The sequence below is a fragment of the Gorilla gorilla genome, chromosome 6 (genome assembly GCF_029281585.2).
Source record: "Gorilla gorilla gorilla isolate KB3781 chromosome 6, NHGRI_mGorGor1-v2.1_pri, whole genome shotgun sequence".
Classification (NCBI taxonomy): Eukaryota; Metazoa; Chordata; class Mammalia; order Primates; family Hominidae; genus Gorilla; species Gorilla gorilla.
Window position 1 is genome coordinate 82200409 of NC_073230.2, and position 24168 is coordinate 82224576.

The 24168-nt window shown below is 39.4% G+C and overlaps 1 protein-coding gene and 1 pseudogene across 1 annotated transcript in view; one reads left to right on the forward strand and one right to left on the reverse strand.

The window, feature by feature from the left end:
* The window catches only part of LOC129534728 (S-adenosyl-L-methionine-dependent tRNA 4-demethylwyosine synthase TYW1B), a 269648-nt gene that overhangs the window by 191239 nt on the left and 54241 nt on the right, over positions 1-24168 (reverse strand). Inside the window, 1 exon segment of the mRNA XM_055392702.2 lies at positions 20778-20895. Within this exon segment, the coding sequence (XP_055248677.1) occupies positions 20778-20895 (118 nt within the window).
* On the forward strand, positions 12193-12585 carry LOC129534729 (DGAT1/2-independent enzyme synthesizing storage lipids-like; annotated as a pseudogene).

Here is a 24168-nt window from a genome sequence, read left to right on the forward strand (position 1 = left end):
ACAGTAAAGAGACTGAGTTTTGTATGGGGAATCTTGCTAGGACAGAACAGGCTGAGAAAAGGTCTGGCAGACAGGACTGGAGGTGCTTCGTCACCAGGAACTGAGTTACTGGTAGCCTGCGGTCACTCAGCTCCTGGAGATACAGCCACAAACAGTGACAAGAGATGCAAATCAGGTACCTGATAAAGAGCCCTTAGCCAGAATATATAAAGAACTTTTACAATCCAACAACAGACACATAATCCAATGTAAAAATGGGCCAAGGATTTGAAAAGACGTTTCTCTAAGGAAGATTACAAACATCCAATTTGCAAGTGAAAAGATGCTCAACATCACTGGTTGTTAGGAAGATGCAAACCTCTAAGAGATACCACCTGACACGCCCTAGGATGGCAATAATCAAAAAAATGAACAATAACAAATGCTGACAAGGTGGAGAAGAAATCGGAACCCTCATACACACAGGTAGGAAATGAATGAAAACGTATCTCCATGCAAAAATATGTACATATAACAATGTCGGCCAGGCATGGTGGCTCATGACTGTAATCCTAGCACTTTGGGAGGTTCAGGTGGGCAGATCACCTGAGGTCAGGAGTTCGAGACCAGCCTGACCAACATGGTGAAACCCTGTCTCTACTAAAAACACAAAAATTAGCCAGGCGTGGTAGCGCGCGCCTGTAATCCCAGGTACTCAGGAGGCTGAGGCAGGAGAATCACTTGAACCTGGGAGGCGGAGGTTGCAGTGAGCCGAGATCGCACCACTGCACTACAGCCTGGGTGACAGAGCGAGACTCCGTCTACGAAAAAAAAAAAAAAAAAACAGAAATGCAAAGAATTAAGAAGAGTGGAAGTAATCTTGGCTATAAAAAAAACAATGGAGAACTTATACTACATAATTTCAGACTGACTACAAAAGCCCACATAATCAAGACAATGTGGTATTGGCACAGGATAGACAAATACATCAGTGGCACAGAATTTGGAGAGACCAGAAAAAGGCCTGCCCATATGATGGACTGACTGTCTACAATGGCCTAGAAAGCAATTCGATGGAGAAAGGAAAGTATGAAGTTATCAGAATCAATATGGAGTTACTGATGTTAAGAAAGCCCTGACAAACAGAGCTGGGGAAGGGCATGAAGAGAGGGCTATCATGCTTGTATGCCTGATAACAAAAAAAGATTCTACAAAAGCCACAACCTTGAACAAAGGCCATCACAACCTTACACAGAAATACTTCTGTAAGGACATCAGCCCAGCAACTGCCTGTCCAACCTTCAACAGCATCACCCTTGTTATTGATCTTTGTAGCTAAGAATAATGACTTCAAAACAATTCTGTAACACTCCTCATTTTTTCCTTTATAGCTGGGTGTAGGCCAGGCGTGGTGGCTCATGCCAGCACTTTGGGCAGCCGAGGTGGGCAGATCAGTTGAGGTCAGGAGTTCAAGACCAGCCTGGCCAACATGGCGAAACCACATCTCTACTAAAAATACAAAAAAATTAGCCAGTTGTGGTGGCGTGCACCTGTAATCCCAGCTACTAGGGAGGCCAAGGCAGGAGAATCCCTTAAACCCGGGAGGCAGAGGTTGCAGTGAGCCGAGATTGCGCCACGGTACTCCAGCCTGGGTGACAGAGGAAGACTCTCTAACAATAACAACAAAAAAGCTGGGTGTAGTAGGTACAATAGTTCCAGCTATTTGAGGGGACAAGGCAGGAGGATCACTTGAACTCAGGAGTTCAAGTGCAGCGTAACAAAACCTGTCTCTTAAAAAACAAACAAACAAAACCCATTGTCTTCCTGAAAGTGGACCTAATTTATTATGTTCCCATTGCTATGTTCTATTCCCAAATAAACATTTTTTTCTCTTAGAAAAAAATTTTTCTCTGTTTGTTATCTGGTTCACATAATTGGTGTCAGAAATGGGACCTGAAAGAGAGCACTAAGAATTGGTGATTCTTGGCACCACTGCAGTACTCACTTGAGCCCTTGAGCTCTCCACCACCATGATTCGCCTTTTCTGCCCTGGTATGTCTTCTCTCAGTCTGAGCCTCCTTCCTTTTACTAGAGGCTTTTTTACTTTATTTGGAATGTGGTTTGGATAAGGCCACCTTAATAATGAATCACACATCCTTCTTGGGATGATAGACTTTTTACCTTTTCTGGAAAGTATTTTCTAGTATAAAGAAAAGTGTCTGTCTGGATTAAGTACTCTTGGTTTCTACAAAATCGACATTCTGTCTGGGAGGCATGACTTCTCTGGTTTGTGTGCCTCATTTAATATCTCATTTGATCTGCACGCCTAGGTTAAAATGTTTTTGAACACTCTTATCTTGGGTTATTTTCATTTGGTTTGACTCTTTTCCCATGCTTCTTTCGGAAAACTTTCTGAGACCAAAATAAATGTTCTGGATAATGGGCACAGAATGGCTAATTAAAAGCCACTAGGCGGCCAGGTGCGGTAGCTCATGCCTGTAATCCCAGCACCGTGCAAGGCCGAGGCAGGCAGATGACTTGAGCTCAGGAGTTCGAGACCAGCCTGAGCAACATGGCAAAACCTCGTATCTACCAAAAAATACAAACAATTAGCCAGGCGTGGTGGCACGCACACCTGTAGTCCCAACTACTCGGGAGGCTCAGGTGGGAAGATCGCTTGAGCCCAGGAGGTGGAGGCTGCAGTGAGGTGAGATTGCACCACCGTAATCCAGCCTGGGTGACAGAATGAGACTCCATCTCAAAATTTTAAAAAAGCTACTAGGGTGGTTGCCACCATCTAAAACAACAGTCTGAATTCCTCATGGAATTTACAGAATTTTCTTTGCTCTCGAGAGATTAATAAGAAATGGAATAAGATTCTCAAACATTTAGGCATGCCAGGTTTCCCGGGACTATAGAAGGCTATATATTATGGCCCATTCTTCTGCACATTTTTCAATTGATGGGCAAATTACAAGGAAAATTCAGAGCACTAAGGATCGTTATTCAAAAAGACCTGCAACTACGGAGTTAACATGTTGAGTCTTCTAACTCACTATCTCTCTGTTTGTTTTTCTGCCTACTTTAAATCTGCTGACTTTTCTACTGGTGTTGAGATGAAACTCACTGCTTATGGCATTCCAGCCAAGATATTTTTAAAAAGAGAGAGAGAAGTCTTTTAAAGGGCTTTCAAATTAATGCCTTTACGAATTACAACAGCTCCATGGTAACCAACAACTTTGACACCTTTTAGAAATATAAATTTAGGTTTGCCTAACTAGCAACTGTGTATGGTGATGAAACACTTAATTGAAAAATTCATCTCTAAAAGAAAAAGAACTAGATAGATGTTTATAATGCTAGACACTCAAGTCAAACAGGTCAAAATCTTGAGCTCAGAGCAATAATAAAAGGTATGTCTGTCCAGCATATACACACAAAAAAAATCTTGCTTTTTCTGGCACACAGAGGCAAAAAGAAAAAGCCAAAACAAAAAAACCCTGCTAAAGTTCTTCCCTGCCTATATTTGCTAATTAAGCAAACCAGACAGGCAAACAAAAGATAGATCTGTTACTAATCCAAGGCTACCTGGAGATTTTATTTTACTTATACAATTCAACCAGTCCTAGCTATTATGTAAACGTTGAAAATTTAAGCCTAAATTCATCTGAAACTACAAAAAAGTGGCAGGGGTTGGGGGATGGTATAAAAGATGTTTTAAAAATCAAAGTGCATGAAAACTGCTGTACCCAAAATTTTGGCCCATGGCTTTCATTAGATTAGCTATTGAGGCAAATAAAGTTTAGCCATATGAACAGGTTCCAGTTTTGCCAGAAATATAATTTGGATCCAACCGTCTTATAAACCAGTGAGTTTGTATTATAATCTCATGATGAAAATTCAAAAATGAAAACTATAAGATCTTTATTTGTGTGCATATTTATGTGTTTATACATATGCACATGTATTGTATGTTGTGTCTACACTGTATAACTTGGCATAGTTAGTTGGCAAGAAGTCCCTTAAAGAGAAAGGAGTGCTCACATAAAATATATACTAATTAACCCAAATGCCTTTCAGTTCACATGACTTATGTAAATCTTTAATCAATAAGCTGGTTTTAAAGTTATTGGTAAAATAAAAATTAAAATATCTTCAAATTTGTCAGCAGGCATCTTTGCCTAGGTTTACTGCTCAGACAGTTTATATTTGTCTCTACTAGACATTTTAAGACATCAGGGTTTCACAACAAGGTTATAAAACTATAAACCCAGCCTACAACAGAATGATCTTCGTTTGTGTAATGTTTTGATACATAGGACTAATTTATCACTGTTGGTTGAAAAAAAAAAAACAGGTACATATCCTGAGTTATTGGACACCGGATATTCACAGGCTATAAAAATGATTAATAGAGAAATAACTTGAAATGACAACTAGCTTTGTCTAATATCTCAATTCTCATAAGAAATCTAGGTAAATTGTTAATAAATAAATTACACCAATGTAAATGGGATAAATGCTTATAAATGAATTTTTCAAGTAATTTGAAATCTTAAAGTTATGTTCAATTAAATAATAAATACTCATTAAATGTCTGGGTTATTTCCAACTAAGATTTTTAAAATTATGTTACAGGGAAAGAAACTTCTAAAAATTATAAAATGGTTTTCATCTATAAAACAGTTATAAGTGAAAAACAATTCAAGATCTTGCTTTCTAGGTTTTCACTAAAAGTAAAGGTTACGAACAGTTAAAAATTCTAATGAATATGTATAATTCTATATATAAAATGTGCCTAAAATATATAAGGTATGTTTTTAATAGGAAAAAAGTATAAGATGGGCATAAAAATGTGTTCCTTATTGAGAAAAGAATGATTTTGAGTCAGACACAGTGGCTCATACGAGGGAGGCTGAGGTAGAAGGATCACTTGAGGCCAGGAGTTTGAGGCTGCAGTGAGCTATGATTGTGCCACTGCACTCCAGTCTGGCTGACAGAGTGAGACCCTGTCTCAAAAAAAAAAAAATTAAAGTTTTTTTTAATTTAAAAATTTTTTAAAGAATAATTTTGTCTAACGTAGAGGTTATTTAAAAGCTATTTCAAAATATGGATATGGAAAGAAATAGAATACTGAAAGGGAGAGAGGGAGATGTGAAAAAAGTTATGGATATGAAGATATATTTTTTAAGAAAGGTTACAAAGAAAAGAATAACTTTGTATGAGAAAGAATCTCGTATGATACATTTTTGTTCTAAACTAGAATGACTGCTTATTTAAGTTAAGGAAGTGTAGGATAAAGCAAAGTCCCAGCACATCAACAATGATCTGAGAAAAGTCATGATAAGGTTCATGAAAACACAATTCATAAAAGGAATTTTGCACGTGATTAAGTTGGCTATAATTAAAAGAGATTGTTTATATTTAGTCTTTCTAAAAACTGATCTATTATGCTAAAAATACACTAATACAAAAATTTTAAAATTTGGTTACCTATACTAAAACAACATGGTTTACCTAAAGTATTTGCTTTTAATAAAATTGCAAGAGGTTTTGATTTTTAATTCTGAAATCTGTTTCTTTAACACTCATCTTCTAAACTATTTCTATTTCTTCCTGAGATGTAATTAATTTTCCTACTCTCAGGTTGGAGATGTAGTGTTTTTCATTTCACTTTGTGAGGAAAAGTTCTTTCTTTTTGAAATTTCTCAAATTTATATCAGAAGTTCAACCTTTGCTGTACCTCACTGCAAATGATTTGCAGGTCACACATCATTGCCTTCTGTTCTTTCTCCTCTTAAAAAGGTATATACCTTTTTGCTTGGCTGAGGTGATAACTCTCTCCTTCAACCTTTTTGTCGACTCCTGTAACTTTTGTTTTTCCTAGTTCTAACTCTGCTGTTAGGGCCTGAAACTAACATGTTTATCTTAAAAGCCTAGAAAGCAATGTTTTCCTTCAGTATAATTTGATTCTGTACTCTTGGCTTTTCTTGATATGTCTGAATTATTCCCTGTAATGAGGAAACTTCCCATGTTGTTACTAAGAGTCATGTATTCCTCTACTCAAGGTACTAGGGTGTTTTTTGTTTTGTTTTTCTTTTTAGACAGTGTCTCACTCTGTCACCCAGGCTGGAGTGCAGTGGCATGATCTTGGCTCACTGCAACCTCCGCCTCCCTGGTTCAAGCAATTCTCCTGCCTCAGCCTCCTGAGTAGCTGGGACTACAGGCGCACCCCACCATGCCCGGCTAATTTTTGTATTTTTAGTAGAGATGGCATTTCACCATGTTGGCCAGGCTGGTCTTGAACTCTTGACCTCAAGTGATCCATCTGCCATGGCCTCCCAAAGTGCTGAGATTACAGGCGTGAGCCACCACACCCAGCCACAAGGTACTAGTTTTCTTTTACATTTCTCTATAATATAGTATACACTCATGACCCTCGATATGCTCTTTCTGTTTCTGATTAAATTCAAGTACACTTTTAATCAGGTTTGTCTTCCAGATTACCTAAATGGGTTTCCCATAAAGAGAGGCAATCACACCACAAAAAGTTTTCTTTGCATTTTTGGTAACTGGCCTTTAAAAAAAAAACCAAAAGACTTTATGTTTTATCAAGATAATTTCCTATGCTATCTTTATTAGATTTTCGATTACTTGGGAAAACTGAGCTTTAGAGGGTTAAGGTTTTTTTCTTTTTTTTTTTTTTTTTTTTTTTTTTGAGATGGAGTCTTGCTCTTGTCGCCTAGGCTGGAGTGCAGTGGTGTGGTCTCGGCTCACTGCAACCTCCGCCTCCTGGGTTCAAGCGATTCTCCTGCCTCAGCCTCCTGAGTAGCTGGGATTACAGGCGCCCACCACCACACTCGGCTAATTTTTTGTATTTTTAGTAGAGATGAGGTTTCACCGTGTTGGCCAGGCTGGTCTCAAACTCCTGACCTTGTGACCCACCCGCCTCGGCCTCCCAAAGCGCTGGGATTACAGGCGTAAGCCACCACACCCTGCCAGATTAAGGTTTTTCTATGTATGTAAATTTCCATATTGCTTTTGAAGTCTTTTAATTATCACTCTGATTAAATGAGTAACTACTATTTATGAGTGACCTATGATTCTGTTTTGATCAAGTGTTTTGAACCTTTTGGCATCTCTGGCAGGTTTCCACAGAATCAAAATCCAAAATTGTTTCTGACCTAAAATTAACTTTGGCACTGTCCAGTTAGGCCCCTGAAAAGCTTCAAAGAATGTATGTCACATCTTATAGAGATATTAAATTATTTGTCTTACTTGGAAAATTATATGGAATGCATTGACAAATGGTAAGTGATATTAGATCTTCTTTCAGTTATTTTTGTGGGTATGTTATTGATATAAATATTCTAAAAAGTATATAAATTCATTAAAATATGTTATCAGTCATAATTGATTCTTTTTTAAAGTTATATTTGTATGGGGATATGTTATTAATGTGAATATTCAAAAGATTATATGAAATTTATAGAAGTCTGATGGCCCTATGATCCTGGTTGTTATCTTAAAATACTGCAAGTAAGAAATAACTAAATTCCTTGTCAACTGGGAAATTTCATCGGATCTTAACCATGGCTTTCCTAAGTTGTTGTTGTGAACCACTGTTACTGTTCTGAATTATTCTCTGAAAACAACTGCAATCAGCTACATTCCAAAACTGCTTTTTATGGAAATGACTTCAACAAGTACTTTTTTTTCTTTTAAGACAGAGTCTCTGTCGCCCAGACTGGAGTGCAGTGGGGCGATCTCGGCTCACTGCAACCTCCGCCTCCCGGGTTTGAGCGATTCTTCTGCCTCAGCCTCCTGAGTAGCTGGGACTACAGGCGCCCGCCACCACGCCCAGCTAATTTTTGTATTTTTAGTACAGACAGGGTTTCACCATATTGGCCGGGCTGGTCTCAAACTCCTAACCTCGTCATCCGCCCACCTCGGCCTCCCAAAGTGCTGGAATTACAGGAGTGAGCCACCACACCCGGCCCAACAAGTACTCTTGAACACATTTCTGATAATTTTAAGATCAATGGACTAAATGACAACTTCCAGAACTCTAATATGTTAAAAAAAGTGATTGGTGCATAAAACTGTTAATGGCCAACCTCACAGTACAACGGTACTGCGTCTGACTCCATAAAATTGCTAATCAAGATCAAGCAAAACTAAAATTTAATGACTTCAAATTAAGTAATTGATGACGATGATGTGTTTGTGACTTTTCATTTTTGGTTCTTTACTTAAATATTTTGTCTTACAGATTTAAGACATTTTTCTCACATAAGCTATCTATAGTATACAACAATTTGGTAAAGTATACTTTTGTGAACAAAGATGGAACCATTTGCTTTTCCTTCCTATTGGATTCCTCCCAAAATTCACAAACGTTACTATTCTTATTTTTATTTATATAAATTCAATAAAAATCTGCTCTCAAGTAGGATACAATTGGAAATATAAACATCGGTTATATACCACCAAGGCTTTGGCTGAAATGTCTTATTTGAAAATGTGCATTGAATGCCTGGCTTCCAGAGTTCCCAGATTTCCAGTGAGTCAGTAAAAATGGTCACTTCCTGGAAGGCTCACGAACCTTAAGATTGTACGTGAGATCTAAAATCTGCCCTGGTTTGGCTTCCTAGCTCAGGAGGTTTTTAAATCTGAGATTCCTGTGTGATCAATGAGGGAAGAAAAAGTTATGTCTCTATAGAAAAACTATAATATACCTATTCTTATTATAGATTGTAGCCCCATGCACTGTTTTAAAGTTCTTGTTATCTACGTGTAGACTGGACTAGATTCTGAATTCTTCTAATTTCCTCCAATACTTGGTCACAGTTCTCCAGCTGGCTTAAAAAGCTTTATTAGCTGAAACTAGATAATTTTTTTTGAGATGGAGTCTCACTCTGTCGACTAGGCTGGAGTGCAGTGGTGCGATCATGATTCACTGCAACCTCTACCTCCTAGGTTCAAATGATTCTCGTGCCTCAGCCTCTCGAGTAGCTGAGACTACAGGCACACACCACCACACCCATCTAACTTTTGTATTTTTAGTAGAGACGGGGTTTCACAATGTTGGCCAGGCTAGTCTTGAACTCCTGACCTCAAGTGATCTGCCAGCCTTGGCCTCTGAAAGTGCTGGGATTTCAGGTGTGACCAACTGGTACCTGGCTGAAACTGGATAAATTTTAAGAAACAAGCCTCATGTCTGATTTATGAACCACAAAAAAGGTTCACCCAACTGCCCAATGTCATGACCAAAGATATTCAAACTACAAACCGGAAGAAAAAGTTGCTATTTTCACACTGTAAACAACTTTCTCCAAGAGGTTGGAATAAGACTTCATATCATAATGAGACTTTTACTCCTCTTAATGCTACTTTTCTCACTTGGCAGACTTGTAATTGAAATTTTACAATCAATAGCCTCTGCTGGTAACTTAACAAAACCTAACTTAAGAAATACTTTTGTATCGATTCATTAAATAAGAAAATGTCTACGCTATTTCTAATATTACAAGCTGTACCTGGATAAATTCCTCTGGGAAAGGTGAAACCCATATACACAAAACAAAACAGCTCATAACATTACAGCAGGTCTCACCTAATTCCCTGTGGTGATTTAACTTATTCAATTGGTTTTCTTTAAGCCTAGATTCACGACTCAAAGCCATTATGCAAACTGACATTGTCATATTAAGTTTACCTTTTATTTTCCCTTTTTAAACTTTGAATCTGGGCCAGGCGCGGTGGCTCACGCCTATAATCCCACCTTTGGGAGGCCAAGGCGGGCGGATCACTTGAGGTCAGGAGTTCAAGACCAGCCTGGCCAACGTGGCAAAACCCTGTCTCTACTGAAAATATAAAAATTAGTTGGGAGTGGTGGCACTTGCCTGTAATCCCAGCTACTCCGGAGGCTGAGGCAGGAGAATCACTTGAACCCAGAAGGCAGAGGTTGCCGTGAGCCAAGATCACGCCACTGTACACCAGCCTGGGCAACAGAGTGAGATTCAGTCTCAAAAAATAAAATAAAATAAAATAACTACAGGGCCGGGCGCAGTGGCTCACACCTGTAATCCCAGAACTTTGGGAGGTCAAGGCAGGTGGATCACTTGAGATCAAGAGTTCAAGACCAGCCTGGCCAACAAGGTGAAACCCTGTCTCTACTAAAAATACAAAAATTACCCAGGCGTGGTGGTGCATACCTGTAATCCCAGCTACTCAGGAGGCTGAGGCAGGAGAATTCCTTGAACCCAGGAGGCGGAGGTTGCAGAGAGCTGAGATCACACCACTGCACTCCAGCCTGGGTGACAGAACAAGACTTTGTCTCAAAAAAATAAATAAATAAAAATAACTACAGGATGAATGATCAGTCATGCTTTCTGAAAAAGATCTTGATCAAAAGGAAGAAATGTAAAAGTTGTCAAAATCAAAATGGAGTCACTAATGTTAAGAAAAACAGAAGCAGGGAAGACCATGAGGAGAGTTATCTTGTGTGCCTGAAGACTCTACGAAATGAAAAAGACTCTACAAAAACCACAACCTTGCACAAAGGCTACCACAACCTTACACAAAAAAATGCTTCTCTGCCAACGTCATCTGCCCAGCAACTGCCAGCCTACCCTCGGACTGCCGTCACCCGTTATTGATCTTTGCAGCCAAGGATAATTATTTCAAAACAATTACATAATCCTCCTCAATTTTTCCTTTAAAAATCTTTGTCTTTGGCCAGGCACGGTGGCTCACATCTGTAATCCCAGCACTTTGGGAGACCAAGGTAGGTGGATCACGAGGTCAGGAGATCAAGACCATCCTGGCTAACATGGTGAAACCCATCTCTACTAAAAATACAAAAAAAAAAATTAGCCGGGTGTGGTGGCGGGCGCCTGTAGTCCCAGCTACTCAGGAGGCTGAGGCAGGAGAATGGTGCGAACCTGGGAGGCGGAGCCTGCAGTAAGCTGAGATCACACCACTGCACTCCAGCCTGGGTGACAGAGCAAGACCCCATCTCAAAAAAAAATAAAAAAATAAAAAAAATCTTTGTCTTCATTGACTTATAGTAACTCATAAAAAATTAAAAAGTAAACTTTGTCTTCCTGTACCTCCCCAAAAACACAGTTTACTATGGCTTGCATATTCACATTGCAGTGCTCTATTCCAAAATAACCATCATTTTCTTCTAGAGAGCCCCTCTCTGTTTGTTATTCAGGTTGACAAAAGTCTTCAACAAATGGTGCCAAAACAACTGGATATCCATATTGCCAGAGGTGGGATAAATCTTAACCTTTACCTCACACCATTCATAAAAATTAATTCAAGACGAATCACAGGCCCAAACATGAAAGTTAAAACTACATATGGGGCCAGGCACAGTGGCTCATGCCTATAATCCCAGCAGTTTCAGAGGCCAAGGCAGGCAGATCACTTGAGTCCAAGAGTTCAAAACAAGCATGGGCAACATGATGAAACCCTGTCTCTACAAAAAATACAAAAAAAACTTTTGCCAGGCATGGTGGCACACTACTTGGGAGGCTGAGGAGAGACGATCGCTTCAGCCCAGGAGGTGGGAGGCTGCAGTGAGCCGAAATTGCACCACTACACTATAGCCTGGATGACAGGGCAAGACCCTACCTCAAAAAAATAAACAATTTTAAAAAATGGCTTCTTCCACACAGGTTGCTTAGGAGGAATCTGCCCAAGCAACTCTGTCCACCCCCTCGGCCACTGACCCCCCGAAGAGCTCCTGCCACCGCTCTAGGAATACAGACATTGAAGTTTGGGGACAATATGTTTATCTAATTTCTGTATCAAAACTAAAGACCTGCTATGGCAGTGAAAAAAGAAACTGAATTTGTCATTTTCACCTAAAGAAAAACGACAGACAAAAATCAAACCTGTAGGCCAGGCGCGGTGGCTCACGCCTGTAATCCCAGCACTTTGGGAGGCCGAGGTGGGCGGATCACGAGGTCAGGAGATCGAGACCATCCTGGCTAACATGGTGAAACCCCGTCTCTACTAAAAATACAAAAAATTAGCCAGGCATGGTGCCGTGCACCTGTAGTCCCAGCTACTTGGGAGGCTGAGGCAGAAGAATGGCGTGAACCCGGGAGGCGGAGATTGCAGTGAGCCGAGATTGCGCCACTGCATTCCAGCCTGGGCAACAGAGTGAGACTCCATCTCAAAAAAAAAAAAAAAAAAAATCAAACCTGTGGTGCAGGACAGGATCCTGTGCCCTATATGATTTCTCTGATTCACAAACTCTAAGAATGGTTTACTGTGGAGCAGTTGGAAGACTATTTGAATTTTGCAAACTATCTCTTGTGGGTTTTTACACCATTAACACTTCTAATACTTCCTTACTTTACTATCTTTCTTCTCTACCTTACTATTATTTTCCTACACATTTATAAGAGAAAGAACGTATTAAAAGAAGCCTGCTCTCATAATTTATGGGATGGTGCGAGGAACACGGAGGCAAGTCTGTGGGATGGGCATGCAGCAGTTTGGCATGGTAAGCAAGGATGCTTTCATCTCTGTGTTGCCGTTCATGTGTGCTGCATTGGAACTGTGTTACCATGCCATTTTATTAACTGAGAAGATACTGAAAAATATAACAGAAGTGATATTTACTATTCCCTGTTATCTGTTTGCATGCATCGTGCATGTGTATGTGTCTTCCTTAAAATGAGTTTTCCCACAGAGATTAGTTTCCATTAAACAGAGAACCACGCAGCACTGTAGACTATAAGCTGACATGTGAAAATGTATATTTAACACATCTAAAAGAGTAAGAGACTGATTAATTAAAACTATAGAAAACTGCTTTAAAAAATTAAAACTACATACAAAGCTTCTAGAAGAAAATCTAGAATATCTTTGTGACCTTGTGGTTGGCAGAATTCCTGTCCTGCACCACAGAAATACAAAAAACACTAACCATAAAAGAAAAATATGATATAGTGAACTGTATCCAAATTAAAATTTTCAAAACATACCTTTATGGAAATAGAAAAGCCACAGTCTAGAGAAATATTCACAATGCACATTCAACAAAAGATTCACATCCACAACATATAAAGAACTTCTAGAAATCAATAATATAGAGTCAAACAACTGAGTCTGAACAAAGATGTGAACAGACATTTCACAAGTATAAACAGCCAATACGCACAACACAAGATGTACTTGGCTGGGCATGGTCGCTCACGCCTATAATCCCAGCACTTTGGGAGGCTGAGGCGCGTGGATCACTTGAGGTCAGGAGTTTGAGACCAGCCTGGCCAACATAGTGAAACCCTGTCTCTACTAAAAATACATTAATTCAAAACTTAGCTGGGCGTGTTGGCACATGCTTGTAATCCCACTTACTCAGGAGACTGAGACATGATAATCACTTGAACCCAGGAGGTGCAGTGATCCAAGACTGCACCACTGCACTCCAGCCTGGGTGACAGAGCAAGACTCTGTCACAAAAAAAAAAAAAAAAAAAGTTCCCAATCATCAACCATCACCAGCAAAATGTAAATTAAAACCACAATGAGGGCCAGGCATGGTGGCTCAAACCTGTAATCCCAGCACTTTGGGAGGCCGAGGTGGGCAGATCATGAGGTCAAGAGATCAAGACCATCCTGGCTAACATGGTGAAACCCCATCTCTACTAAAAATAGAAAAATTAGCTGGGCGTGGTGGTGCGCACCTGTAGTCCCAGCTACTCGGGAGGCTGAGGCAGGAGAATCACTTGAACCCAGGAGGCAGAGGTTGCAGTGAGCCAAGATCATGCCACTGTACTCCAGGCTGGCAACAGAGTGAGACTCCGTCTCAAAAAAAAAGAAAAAAGAAAAAACACAATGAGGTACCACTTCACAACCATTTCACAACCATAAAAAATGCCTAAAAGACAATACCACATGATGGTGAGAATGTGTAACAAATGAAACTTTCATAAATTGCTGAGCAAGTATAAAGTAGTACAACCACACTGACAACAGTTTGGGAGTTTCTTCTAAAGTTAAATATATACCTACCCTATGACTTAACAATTGCACTTCTAGGCATTTACCCAAGGAAAACTGAAATGTACATTCACAAAGTCTTGTGAAGAATGCACATAGTACTTTTTTTCATAATAGCCAAAAATTAAAAGCAGACCAAATGTCTATTTACAGCTCTTTAAAAACTGGTATATTCATACAATGGCATACTACTGAGCAATAAAAGTGAATGAACTACTGATGCATGTTACATAATACGACACGGATGCATCTCAAAAATATGTTGAGTCTAAGAAGCCAGTTGCAAAAGACTGCACATTACATGATTCCACTCATATGAAATTCTTTTTTTTTTTTTTTTTTTTTTTTTTTGAGATGGAGTCTCACTCTTATCACCCAGGCTGGAGTGCAGTGGCACGATCTGGGCTCACTGAAACCTCTCCCTCCTGGGTTCAAGTGATTCTCCTGCCTCAGCCTCTCGAATAGTTGGGATTACAGACGCCCACCACCACACCTGGCTAATTTTGATATTTTTAGTAGAAACGAGGTTTCACCATTTTGGCCAGGCTGGTCTCGAACTCCTGACCTCAAATGATCCGCCCACCTGGCCTCCCAAAGTGCTAGGATTACAAGCGTGAGCCACTGCATCTGGCCACTCATATAAAATTCTAAAAAGGCAAAACTAAGTAACAGTAATAGCAATTAGAACAAGAATTCCCTAGGGAAAAGGAGTTATTGACTAGAGATGGGCACAATAAATTCATTGGGGTGGGGATAATAACTTATATCTTAATTGGAGTTGGTGAATATAGGTTCTACATCTATCAAAATTTGCTGAACTCATTTTAAAGAATCATTTAAAAATCTGTGCATATTAAATGTAAATTATACCTCTAAATAGTAAATTTATTGACAGTGTATAATAATAGCTATTTAAAAGTTGCATGTAATAGACATACTGAATAAAAACAAAAAAAAAAAAAACCTGCAAAGCTTCACCCCTGAGTGGCTCCCAATCAACTGATAACCTGAGTGGAAAAGCAGGGAACACAAAGTTGGACTGATCCAAAGCGTCATATCAAAAAGTGACATTAAAATTTAGCAAAATTTTTTTTTTTTGCTAAATTATTGCAGTCAACCAACCCATGGCTGGAAACATTAAAGATTTAATTCAGCAAGATGAGAAAACAATTTAAAATCTACATGTATCTAATAATATAGACTCAAAATACATAAAGAAATGATTTTTTTTTTTTTTCTTTTTAAAGACAGTCCCGCTCTGTCACCCAGGCTGGAGTGCAGTGTCTTGATCTCAGCTCACTGCAACCTCTGCCTCCCGGGTTTAATCAATTCTCATGCCTCAGACTCCCGCGTAATTGGGACTACAGTTGTGCTTCACCCTGCCAGGCTGATTTTTTTGTATTTTCAGTAGGAATGGGGTTTCACCATGTTGGCCAGGCTGGTCTCGAACTCCTGTCCTCAAGTGATCCATCTACCTCCGCCTCCCAAAGTGCTGGGATTACAAGCGTGAGCCACCACACCCAATCATGAAACAATAAATTAATCCAAAAATTATACGAGGAGATTTTAACCTCTCTGTCTCTAACAGATCTCATAGCTAAAAACTCGGTAAAGCTCTAAAAGATGTAAGCAACACAACACATAAACTTGACCAAAAACACACAGAGCCCTGCACTCATCAACTACAGAATTTACATTCTTTTCATGGACCAGTGAAACATTTATAAAAACGAACGGTATGCTGGGCCATAAAACAAAAGTAATGATATATTTCAAATGAATGAATGGGGAGCTATCATCAGTAATCTTTGAAAGAAGATGAAGAACCAGATGTCAGTGGGAGATTAAAACAAAGTAATGTTGACCCAAAGAGAGAAAAATCAAATTCTAGGAACTACATCTTAAACATGAATTCTCAGTAGCACTATAACCTGTCATTTCAAATTTTTGAGCTACATAGGACATGAAAAGCATGGAAAAAGCCAGGCCAAAGTAATCTCATTTCCTTTTTAAACAAACTAGTAGTACAAACAAGTAGTACATTCTGATTTCAGAAAGCATTCAATTCCGTTTCTCATGAGGCTTCAGGTAATAAGCCACAATTATCATGAGTCGCTCTCACAAAAAGACTCTTGCAGGCAAATAAGGCAAATGGAGAAATACAGTCTGGATGACAGCATAAGTGGATCAGTGGCTGGTTAAACATCCATATTCACACTGTGATGATTATTGGAGCAATGTCAATTTGGATTACAAGTCTCCAGAGGTAACATTTACAGGGCTTTGTCTTGTATCCTCTTCTGTATTTATGTAAACGTCTTGCATATAAATAAACAAAGGACTGCTTATGTATTCGAAGGTGGAACTGAGTCCAACTGAATAACTCATCTCTGATACCAAATATGCATTTAAAAGATCCCCAGAGGAAATTCTAGTTCCTCTCTTGGAATTCCATATTATACTGTTCATACTATCATAGAAATCATCCTCTATTAACTCTTTATATTTTTCTCTCCCAAGATACATAGGTTTCTATAAATTTTGCATTTAGGTAAAGAAAAAAACTGTACATTACAGAATGGAGAGATCTGTAGTTGACCACAGCACAAATATAAGCCAACAGTGTACAGTTGCTGAAAATCATAGTGTGGAATTCTGCTTCTAGCCAAGATGGAGTAACAGAGAGGATTTACAATCCTACTTGAAATACCAAAAAATGGACAAAATATATGAAACAACAGATTTCGGAACATGAGACATCAGGCAACAAAAGATGGTGATCCCATAGAGATAGGAAACACTTAAGGTGAGCCCTCCCATTACCTCGGCTTACTGTCTTGAAACCTTCCAGGCCATGTAGCAAAGAGAGACTACCCAAGCGAAGCCCAGTGGACTCTTGAGTTTGGAAAATGCAACAGAGCCTGGGGAGACAAAGGTGGCTACAGTTTGCAGGATTGAAAGCTAGAGAGATGAAACCTACAAAGAGACTCCAAGAGTCTACAGGGGATTTCTCTCAAGTATTTGCCCAAGTACTGTTCAGCACATTCTCAAGAGAAACACTACCCAAGGATGGGAAAGAACCATTTTTGGAAGACTAGACATTTAGAGAAGAAACAATTACTGAACTTGAAGACACAGTGATAGAAACTATCCCAAATGGGACGGGCATGGTGGCTCACACCTGTAAATCCCAGCACTTTGGGAGGCCAAGGCGGGTGGATCACCTGAGGTCAGGAGTTCGAGAACAGTCTGACCAATATGGTGAAACCCTGTCTCTACTAAAAATACAAAAATTAGCCAGGCATGGTGGTGCATGCGTGTAATCCCAGCTACTCGGGAGGCTGAGGCAGGAGAATCGCTTGAACTCAGGAGGAGGAGGTGGTGAGCCAAGACCACACCACTGCACCCCAGACTGGGCAACAAGAGTGAAACTCCATCTCAAAAAAAAAAAAAAAAAAAAAAGAAACAAAGAAACTATCCCAAATGAAAAGAGGGAGAGAGGAAGGGAAGGACTGGGGGTAATGCCTGATGCTTACAGCAGGCTGAGAATTGTACCTGTTTCTGCCAGTCAGACTAGAAATCTAAAGATGCACAAGGCATCAGGTAGACTACATAGAAGTGTTTTGCCTCAACAGTGAAGAATAATTAGCCCTATACTGAGCCGGCTCTTGTCTCACCTAAGAAGCCATAAAAGTGAGATATAAAGCTCATATTATTTCAAAGTAACTTAACCTTGTCCCAGGGAAAAAAAAAAAAAAAAAAAGCTTAAAACTGTTTATAAGAGTGTTTATATAAAAATATCCAGGCCAGGCACCGTGGCTCAAGCCTGTAATCCCAGCACTTTGGGAGGCCAAGGTGGGCAGATCAGGAGGTCAGGAGATCGAGACCATTCTGGCTAACACGGTAAAACCCTGTCTCTACTAAAAATACAAAAAATTAGCCAGGCGTGGTAGTGGCACCCAGCTACTCAGGAGGCTGAGGCAGGTGAATCACTTGAGGCAGGAGAATCGCTTGAACCCGGGAGGCAGAGGTTGCAGTGAGCCAAGATCACGCCACTGCGCTCCGGCCTGGGCAACAGAGTGAGACTCCGTCTCAAAATAAATAAATAAATAATAAAAATAAAAATACCCAGTACCTAATAAGGTAAAATTAGGTCTGACATCCAATCAAAGATATGAAGCCTGCAAACAGACAGGAAAACATGATGAATGAGGGAAAAAAATCCATCGATCCAAACTGATCCAAAAATGACAAAGACATTAGCAGATTAGGACATTAAAACAGTTATAACTGTATTCTACAGGCTCAAAAAGGTAATAGATGTGGAAAATATAAAAAGACCCAAACTGAACTTCTAGAAATGAAAACTACAATGTCTAAGCTGAAAAACATATTATATAGGATTAATGGAAGATGAGATATTACAGAAGAAAAGATAACTGAACTTGAAAACATAGCAATAGAAACTATCCAAAATGAAAAGTGAGACAGAAGAAAGAACTTTTTTTAAATGAATAGAACATGAGTGAGTTGTGGGTCAAATTCAAGCAGACTATTACAGGTATAACTGTAGTCTTCTAGGAAGCAAGTGGGTTGGGGGGGAGAATATTTGAAGAAATAATGGCCAAAATTTGTCCGAATTTCATGAAGACCATAAATCCACAAAACCAAGACACTCAACAAAACCCAAATAAAAGAAACATGAAGAAAACTAAACTAAGGCACATTATAATTAAATTGCTCAAAATCAGCATTAAGAGAAAATCTTCCAAGTAGCAGGAGGTTGGGAGAAGGAGGATCCTATTTAAAGGAACAAACAAAAGGATGACTGATTGCTGAACTCTAATCAGAAGCGATGTGAGCAAGAGGACAGTGCAGTAACATCTGTAAAGTACTGAAAGAAAAAACAGCTGTCAACCTACAATTCTATATCCAGCAAAAAATTACTGAACTTGAAGACACAGTGATAGAAAATGAAGGCAAAGTAAAGCCATTTTCAGATATACGAAAGCTGAAAGAATTCATCACCAACAAACCTGCACTATGAGAGATCTTCAAAAAGTCCTTGGAGTCGCCACAGGTAAGTTTAAATTAGAAAAAAATAAAACAAAAAACAAGTAGTCCTTCAGGCAGATGGAAAAGGATACCAGACGGAACACAGACCTACATGAATAGAACATGGTAACTACATGAGTACTGAAAATGGTAACTACATAAGTAAATATGTGAGATTCTAAGATTCTAAGTATATAAATCTTTAGTACATAATTAAATAGATGTTTTGATTGAGTTAGATATAAAAATAGATATTTTTGTTGAAGAAAAAATAATAATAAAGTGTAGGCTTTAGAGCATACGTAAAACACTCAGTGTGGTGGCTTACACCTGTAGTCTCAGCTATTCAGGGGGCTGAGGCAGGAGGATTCCTTGAGCCCAGGAGTTCAAGGCTACAGTGAGCCATGATCATACCACTGCACTCCAGCCTAGGCAAAAGAGCAAGACCCGACTCAACCAAAAAACAAAAGTAAAAGTAAAATGTGTGATAAAAATTACATACAGGTTAAGAAAGAAATAATGGAAGTATAGTACTGTACAGTTCTTCTACACATTAAGTGAGATAACATCACTCAAAGATATACTATGAAATGATAAAGTAGTATGGTGTAGGCCAGGTGCAGTGGCTTACACCTGTAATCCCAGCACTTCGGGAGGCTGAGGTGGCAGATCACTTGAGGCCAGGAGTTCAAGACCAGCATGGCCAACATGGTGAAAAAATTAGCTGAGCATGGTGACATATGTCTCTAGTCCCAGCTGCTCAGGAGGCTGAGGCAGGAGAATCACTTGAACCCAGGAGGCAGAGGTTACAGTGAGCCAAGATTATGCCACTGCACTCCAGACTGGGTGAGAGAGAGACTGTCTCCAAAAAAAAAAAAAAAAAAAAAAAAGAGGTATAGTGTAAAACCTTGGGCAACTATTAACAAAAATGTTATTGCTAGTAAGCAAACAAAATATAAAAGAGTCATTTTTTAAAAATGAATTAATTTGAAAGAACACAGAAAAACAGGAAAAGGGAAATCAAAAAGCAGATGAAATAGAAAATAGCAAGATAAATTTAAATCTATAATGAAATCACATTAATATAATCTACCCTAATTAAAATATAGACATAGATATTAAAATACAAATATATATATATTTGTCTAGCGTACCAGACCGACAGTTTCTTGAAGCAGATATAGTTTCCTATGTTTCTCTGCATTGCCAGAACTGTCACGTAAAAGGCCTCTCATAAATATAGAGGGGAAGTGGGGAGGGGGAAGAAGGAAAGGAGGTCGGTCTACTGATTCCCATTTTACTACTCTTTCCTCCACAGGAAACTAATATTATTCATTCATGCAACTATAACCTCCTTAATAAGGTAAGACCACAAAAATCCAGATATGATACCTCTACATAAACACTTCTAATTAACCCAGTCTCATATCATATAAGCTTTTCTATGCATTTTAAATAGCTTTCCCAATGACAGCACTTTTGATCTGTGAACTTGACCCACACTGATAGTAATATCCCAATAAACCAAGAAAAAAGGTAACTCACTGGTGCAGGCAGCCAACAGAAGCGATCCACAGAAGTAAGAAGGTAAATCTTTAGACTGTTATATCTGCCACTATGAACAGCTGCTGAGCTAATTAGAGAGAGACTTCATTCTAGGTATCAAATGAGAATGCCTAAGACTATAGTCATATAGCAACAATTCTTGAAGATTTTCACCTTGTTTAGTAAGGGCTTCTTGGAGAGCAGGAGTTATCATAGCTCTTCTTTCACCATCTTCATTCCTCCCCATGTTCCTGAACAAACCAGACTTCTCTTCCTGCTGTTCCTTTTCTCTCTGCATTAAAATAAAGAATGAAATCCAGAATTGGCAATGTGCAATGTAAATAACAGCACAATCATGAACACCCAGCATCAATAAAAAGGTCCATTATGAGGTTGGGCATGGTGGCTCACGCCTGTAATCCCAGCATTTTAGAAGGCCAGGGTAGGCGGATCACCTGAGGTCAGGAGATCGAGACCAGCCCGGCCAACATGGCGAAACCTCATCTCTACTAAAAATACAAAAATTAGCCGGGGATGGTGGCTCACACCTGTAATCCCAGCTACTCAGGAGGCTGAGGCAGGAGAATCACTTGAACCCGGAAGGCGAAAGTTGCAGTGAGCCAAGATCACACCACCATACTCCAGCCTGGGCAACAGAGAAAGACTCTGTCTCAAAAAATAAATAATTTTAAATAATTTTAAAAAATTGTTTTAAAAAACGGCTGTTATGAACCATGGCCCACAAAACCCATCCTCTGCAAAGTGAACACAATCCCAATGAGACAACAATCTAAAGACATGCCAGGATGCTCTTTTGTTAAGTAACTATATACTCAAACATACACATCCAAAAACCGTAAATCTACAATTCACTTAACTAAGTGTCAAACATTTTCAGCAATCTGAGTACAGATAGCTGCCTAACTTTAGCAAGTTGTTTATTTTCTCTGAATTTCAATTTCCTCACCTGAAAAGGGGGAAAAATAATAATAGCAATAGAGAAGAAATGTGTTGAAGGTTAAATGAAATAAAATCACAGCACAACCCCTGATGTACAATAGGCGTTCAACAAATTATAGCTGCTGCTGGTATTACATCTCTAAACCCCAAAAACAAATAAAAAAAGTAATCTAAGCCACCCTGAGAGCCATCAGCTCAGAGACCAAGTTACCCCACTACCACAAACAACCATTCCAATGGTTCCCTCTCCCTTATTTTATTTTTTGAAACAGAGTCTCGCTTTGTCGCCCAGGTCAGAGTGCAGTGGCACGATCTTGGCTCACTGCAAACACCACCTCCCGGGTTCAAGCAATTCTCATGCCTCAGCCTCCCAAGTAGCTGGGACTACAGGTGTGCACCACCATGCCCGGCTAATTTTTTTGTATTTTTAGTAGAGACAGGGTTTCTCCATGTTGGCCAGGCTGGTCTGAAACTCCTGGCCAATGTCTACTTCTAGAAGATCCTACGCAGGATATTTTTCTTCAGTGATAGAAAAAGAAACACTTAAGAAATCCAAAGGATAATATAAAAATAATTGTGTTTCCTGTTGACTTTGGCCACCAGGAAATTTCACCAGCACACCTTTAATTACTGTTACAAAACCTTGCAGCATGCTGGTCTTCTATTCATTGTAACTGGCTTGATATGACAAGATGACCCTCATTCACTCTTTCCACTGATTTCTTCTTCTCTTTTTAAAAGTTTGTTTGTGTATATTTTTAAGGATATCTCCCTATCTTTTTGAGAATGGCAGAGTGCTGAGTAATAATTTCAGAGACAATACACAAGATCTGTGTTACACTTTAGGGGAGATACTCATCAAATCTTACTGACAGCTGCAGAAATTCACAATAACTCATCCAGGCAGTGGCCCTACCACTAAGCCCCAGCGCACCCTTGGTCCCCGTCTATTTTAAATGTCCAGCCATCCAGCCCCCAGGTGAATAAGTGAATGGACTCACCGTAACACCATTTCTACTTTAACATGAGAATATCTCACAGATGAGGTCCGAGATTTGCTTCAAACTAAAACAGAAAGGGGTATACAAAGGGTACCTAGGGGAGGATGGCCCATAAGTTGCTGGTTGATGAGGCCAGGCAATAGGTAATAAGAATTCACTATATCACTCTGTGTACTTTTGAGAACATTCGATGTCCCCCATATATAAAACAGATTAAAAATTTTAACATGTGGCCGGGCACGTTGGCTCACGCCTATAATCCAAGCGCTATGGGAGGCCGAGGCAGGTGGATCACCTGAGGTCAGGAGTTCGAGACCAGCCTGGCCAACATGGTGAAACCCTGTCTCTACTAAAAATACAAAAATTAGCCAGGCATGGTGGCGGGCACCTATAATCCCAGCTACCAGGGAGGCTGAGGCAGGAAAATCGCTTGAACCCAGGAGGCGGAGGTTACGGTGAGCCAAGATTGTGCCACTGCACTCCAGCCTGGGTGACAGAGACTCTGCCTCAAAAAAAAAAAAAAAAAAAAAAATTAACACTCACAGAAAGTAAGTGAAATTTGGAGTCAATATCTCTACATTCTCTGTTATTTCAGGGACTTGCTCTGAAATAGGAGATCAGTGAAAAAAGTACTTTAGAGAATCAAATGTACCAAATGAGGAAAAAAAAAAAAAGCCGCATTAAGTCCTATCTGTCCTAAAAGTCAGCATTCCAAATTACTAAATATAATCAAAATGCAAGGCAAATTGACATTTTTGCTTCCAGTAATAGGGTTCTTAATTACACATTACTGGATGGAGCTGAAAAAATTCATAAACAAACATCAATCATTTGTTCTTATACTAAATGTAATTAGCTTAATGCTAGGCCTTTTATACAAATAAAAAGGCTCCAGTTATTATTTTATTAAGATAGTTTAAAATAGAAGGAATCCTTTGCCTTTTGTTTTCTGAGATGAGGTCTCGCTATGTCGCCCAGGCTGGTCTCAAACTCCTGGGCTCAAGCGATCCTCCCGCCTCAGCTACCCAAGTAGTTTGCTTTGTTTTTTTTAATCTAAAAGCAAAGGTGTGAGCTTGATAAAGAAGGCTTGTGGTGAAGCAAAATGAACAAATCTCAACCTTGAAAGCATTTGAATTCTCTGAAGCAATTCTATAGCGAGTCTCTATAATTCCTCTACAAATCATGTGAAAAATTGATAAGACGTGGCAGTATTTGCCCTCAAAAGCCTTGTCACCACAAAACATCACCAGCTTATTTGCTTAACCCAAAGGCCAGATAAATCCAAAACTGGACTGAGGTCCATGACACTGGCCTCTGACCACTATGCCCAAAGCTCCACAGACACCCTCTTGGGGTTTTAAACAGAGACTTCTGGCCCCTACAAAATGAACAGACTCCAAAGGATGGCCATGGAATACTGTCTCTGTCCCTTCACTAGAGAAAGTATCTATCATAAAATGTGAGTGTTGCAACCCCAGAGTCAGTCATAAGGGCTATGATTAAAGGTCTTGAGCACTCAGGACAAACAAAATTCATCACTCCTTCCCTCTAAGGCAGCTCACTCCTAACCTCCATATGCAGTAGTAATTTCGTTTCTGAAAAGA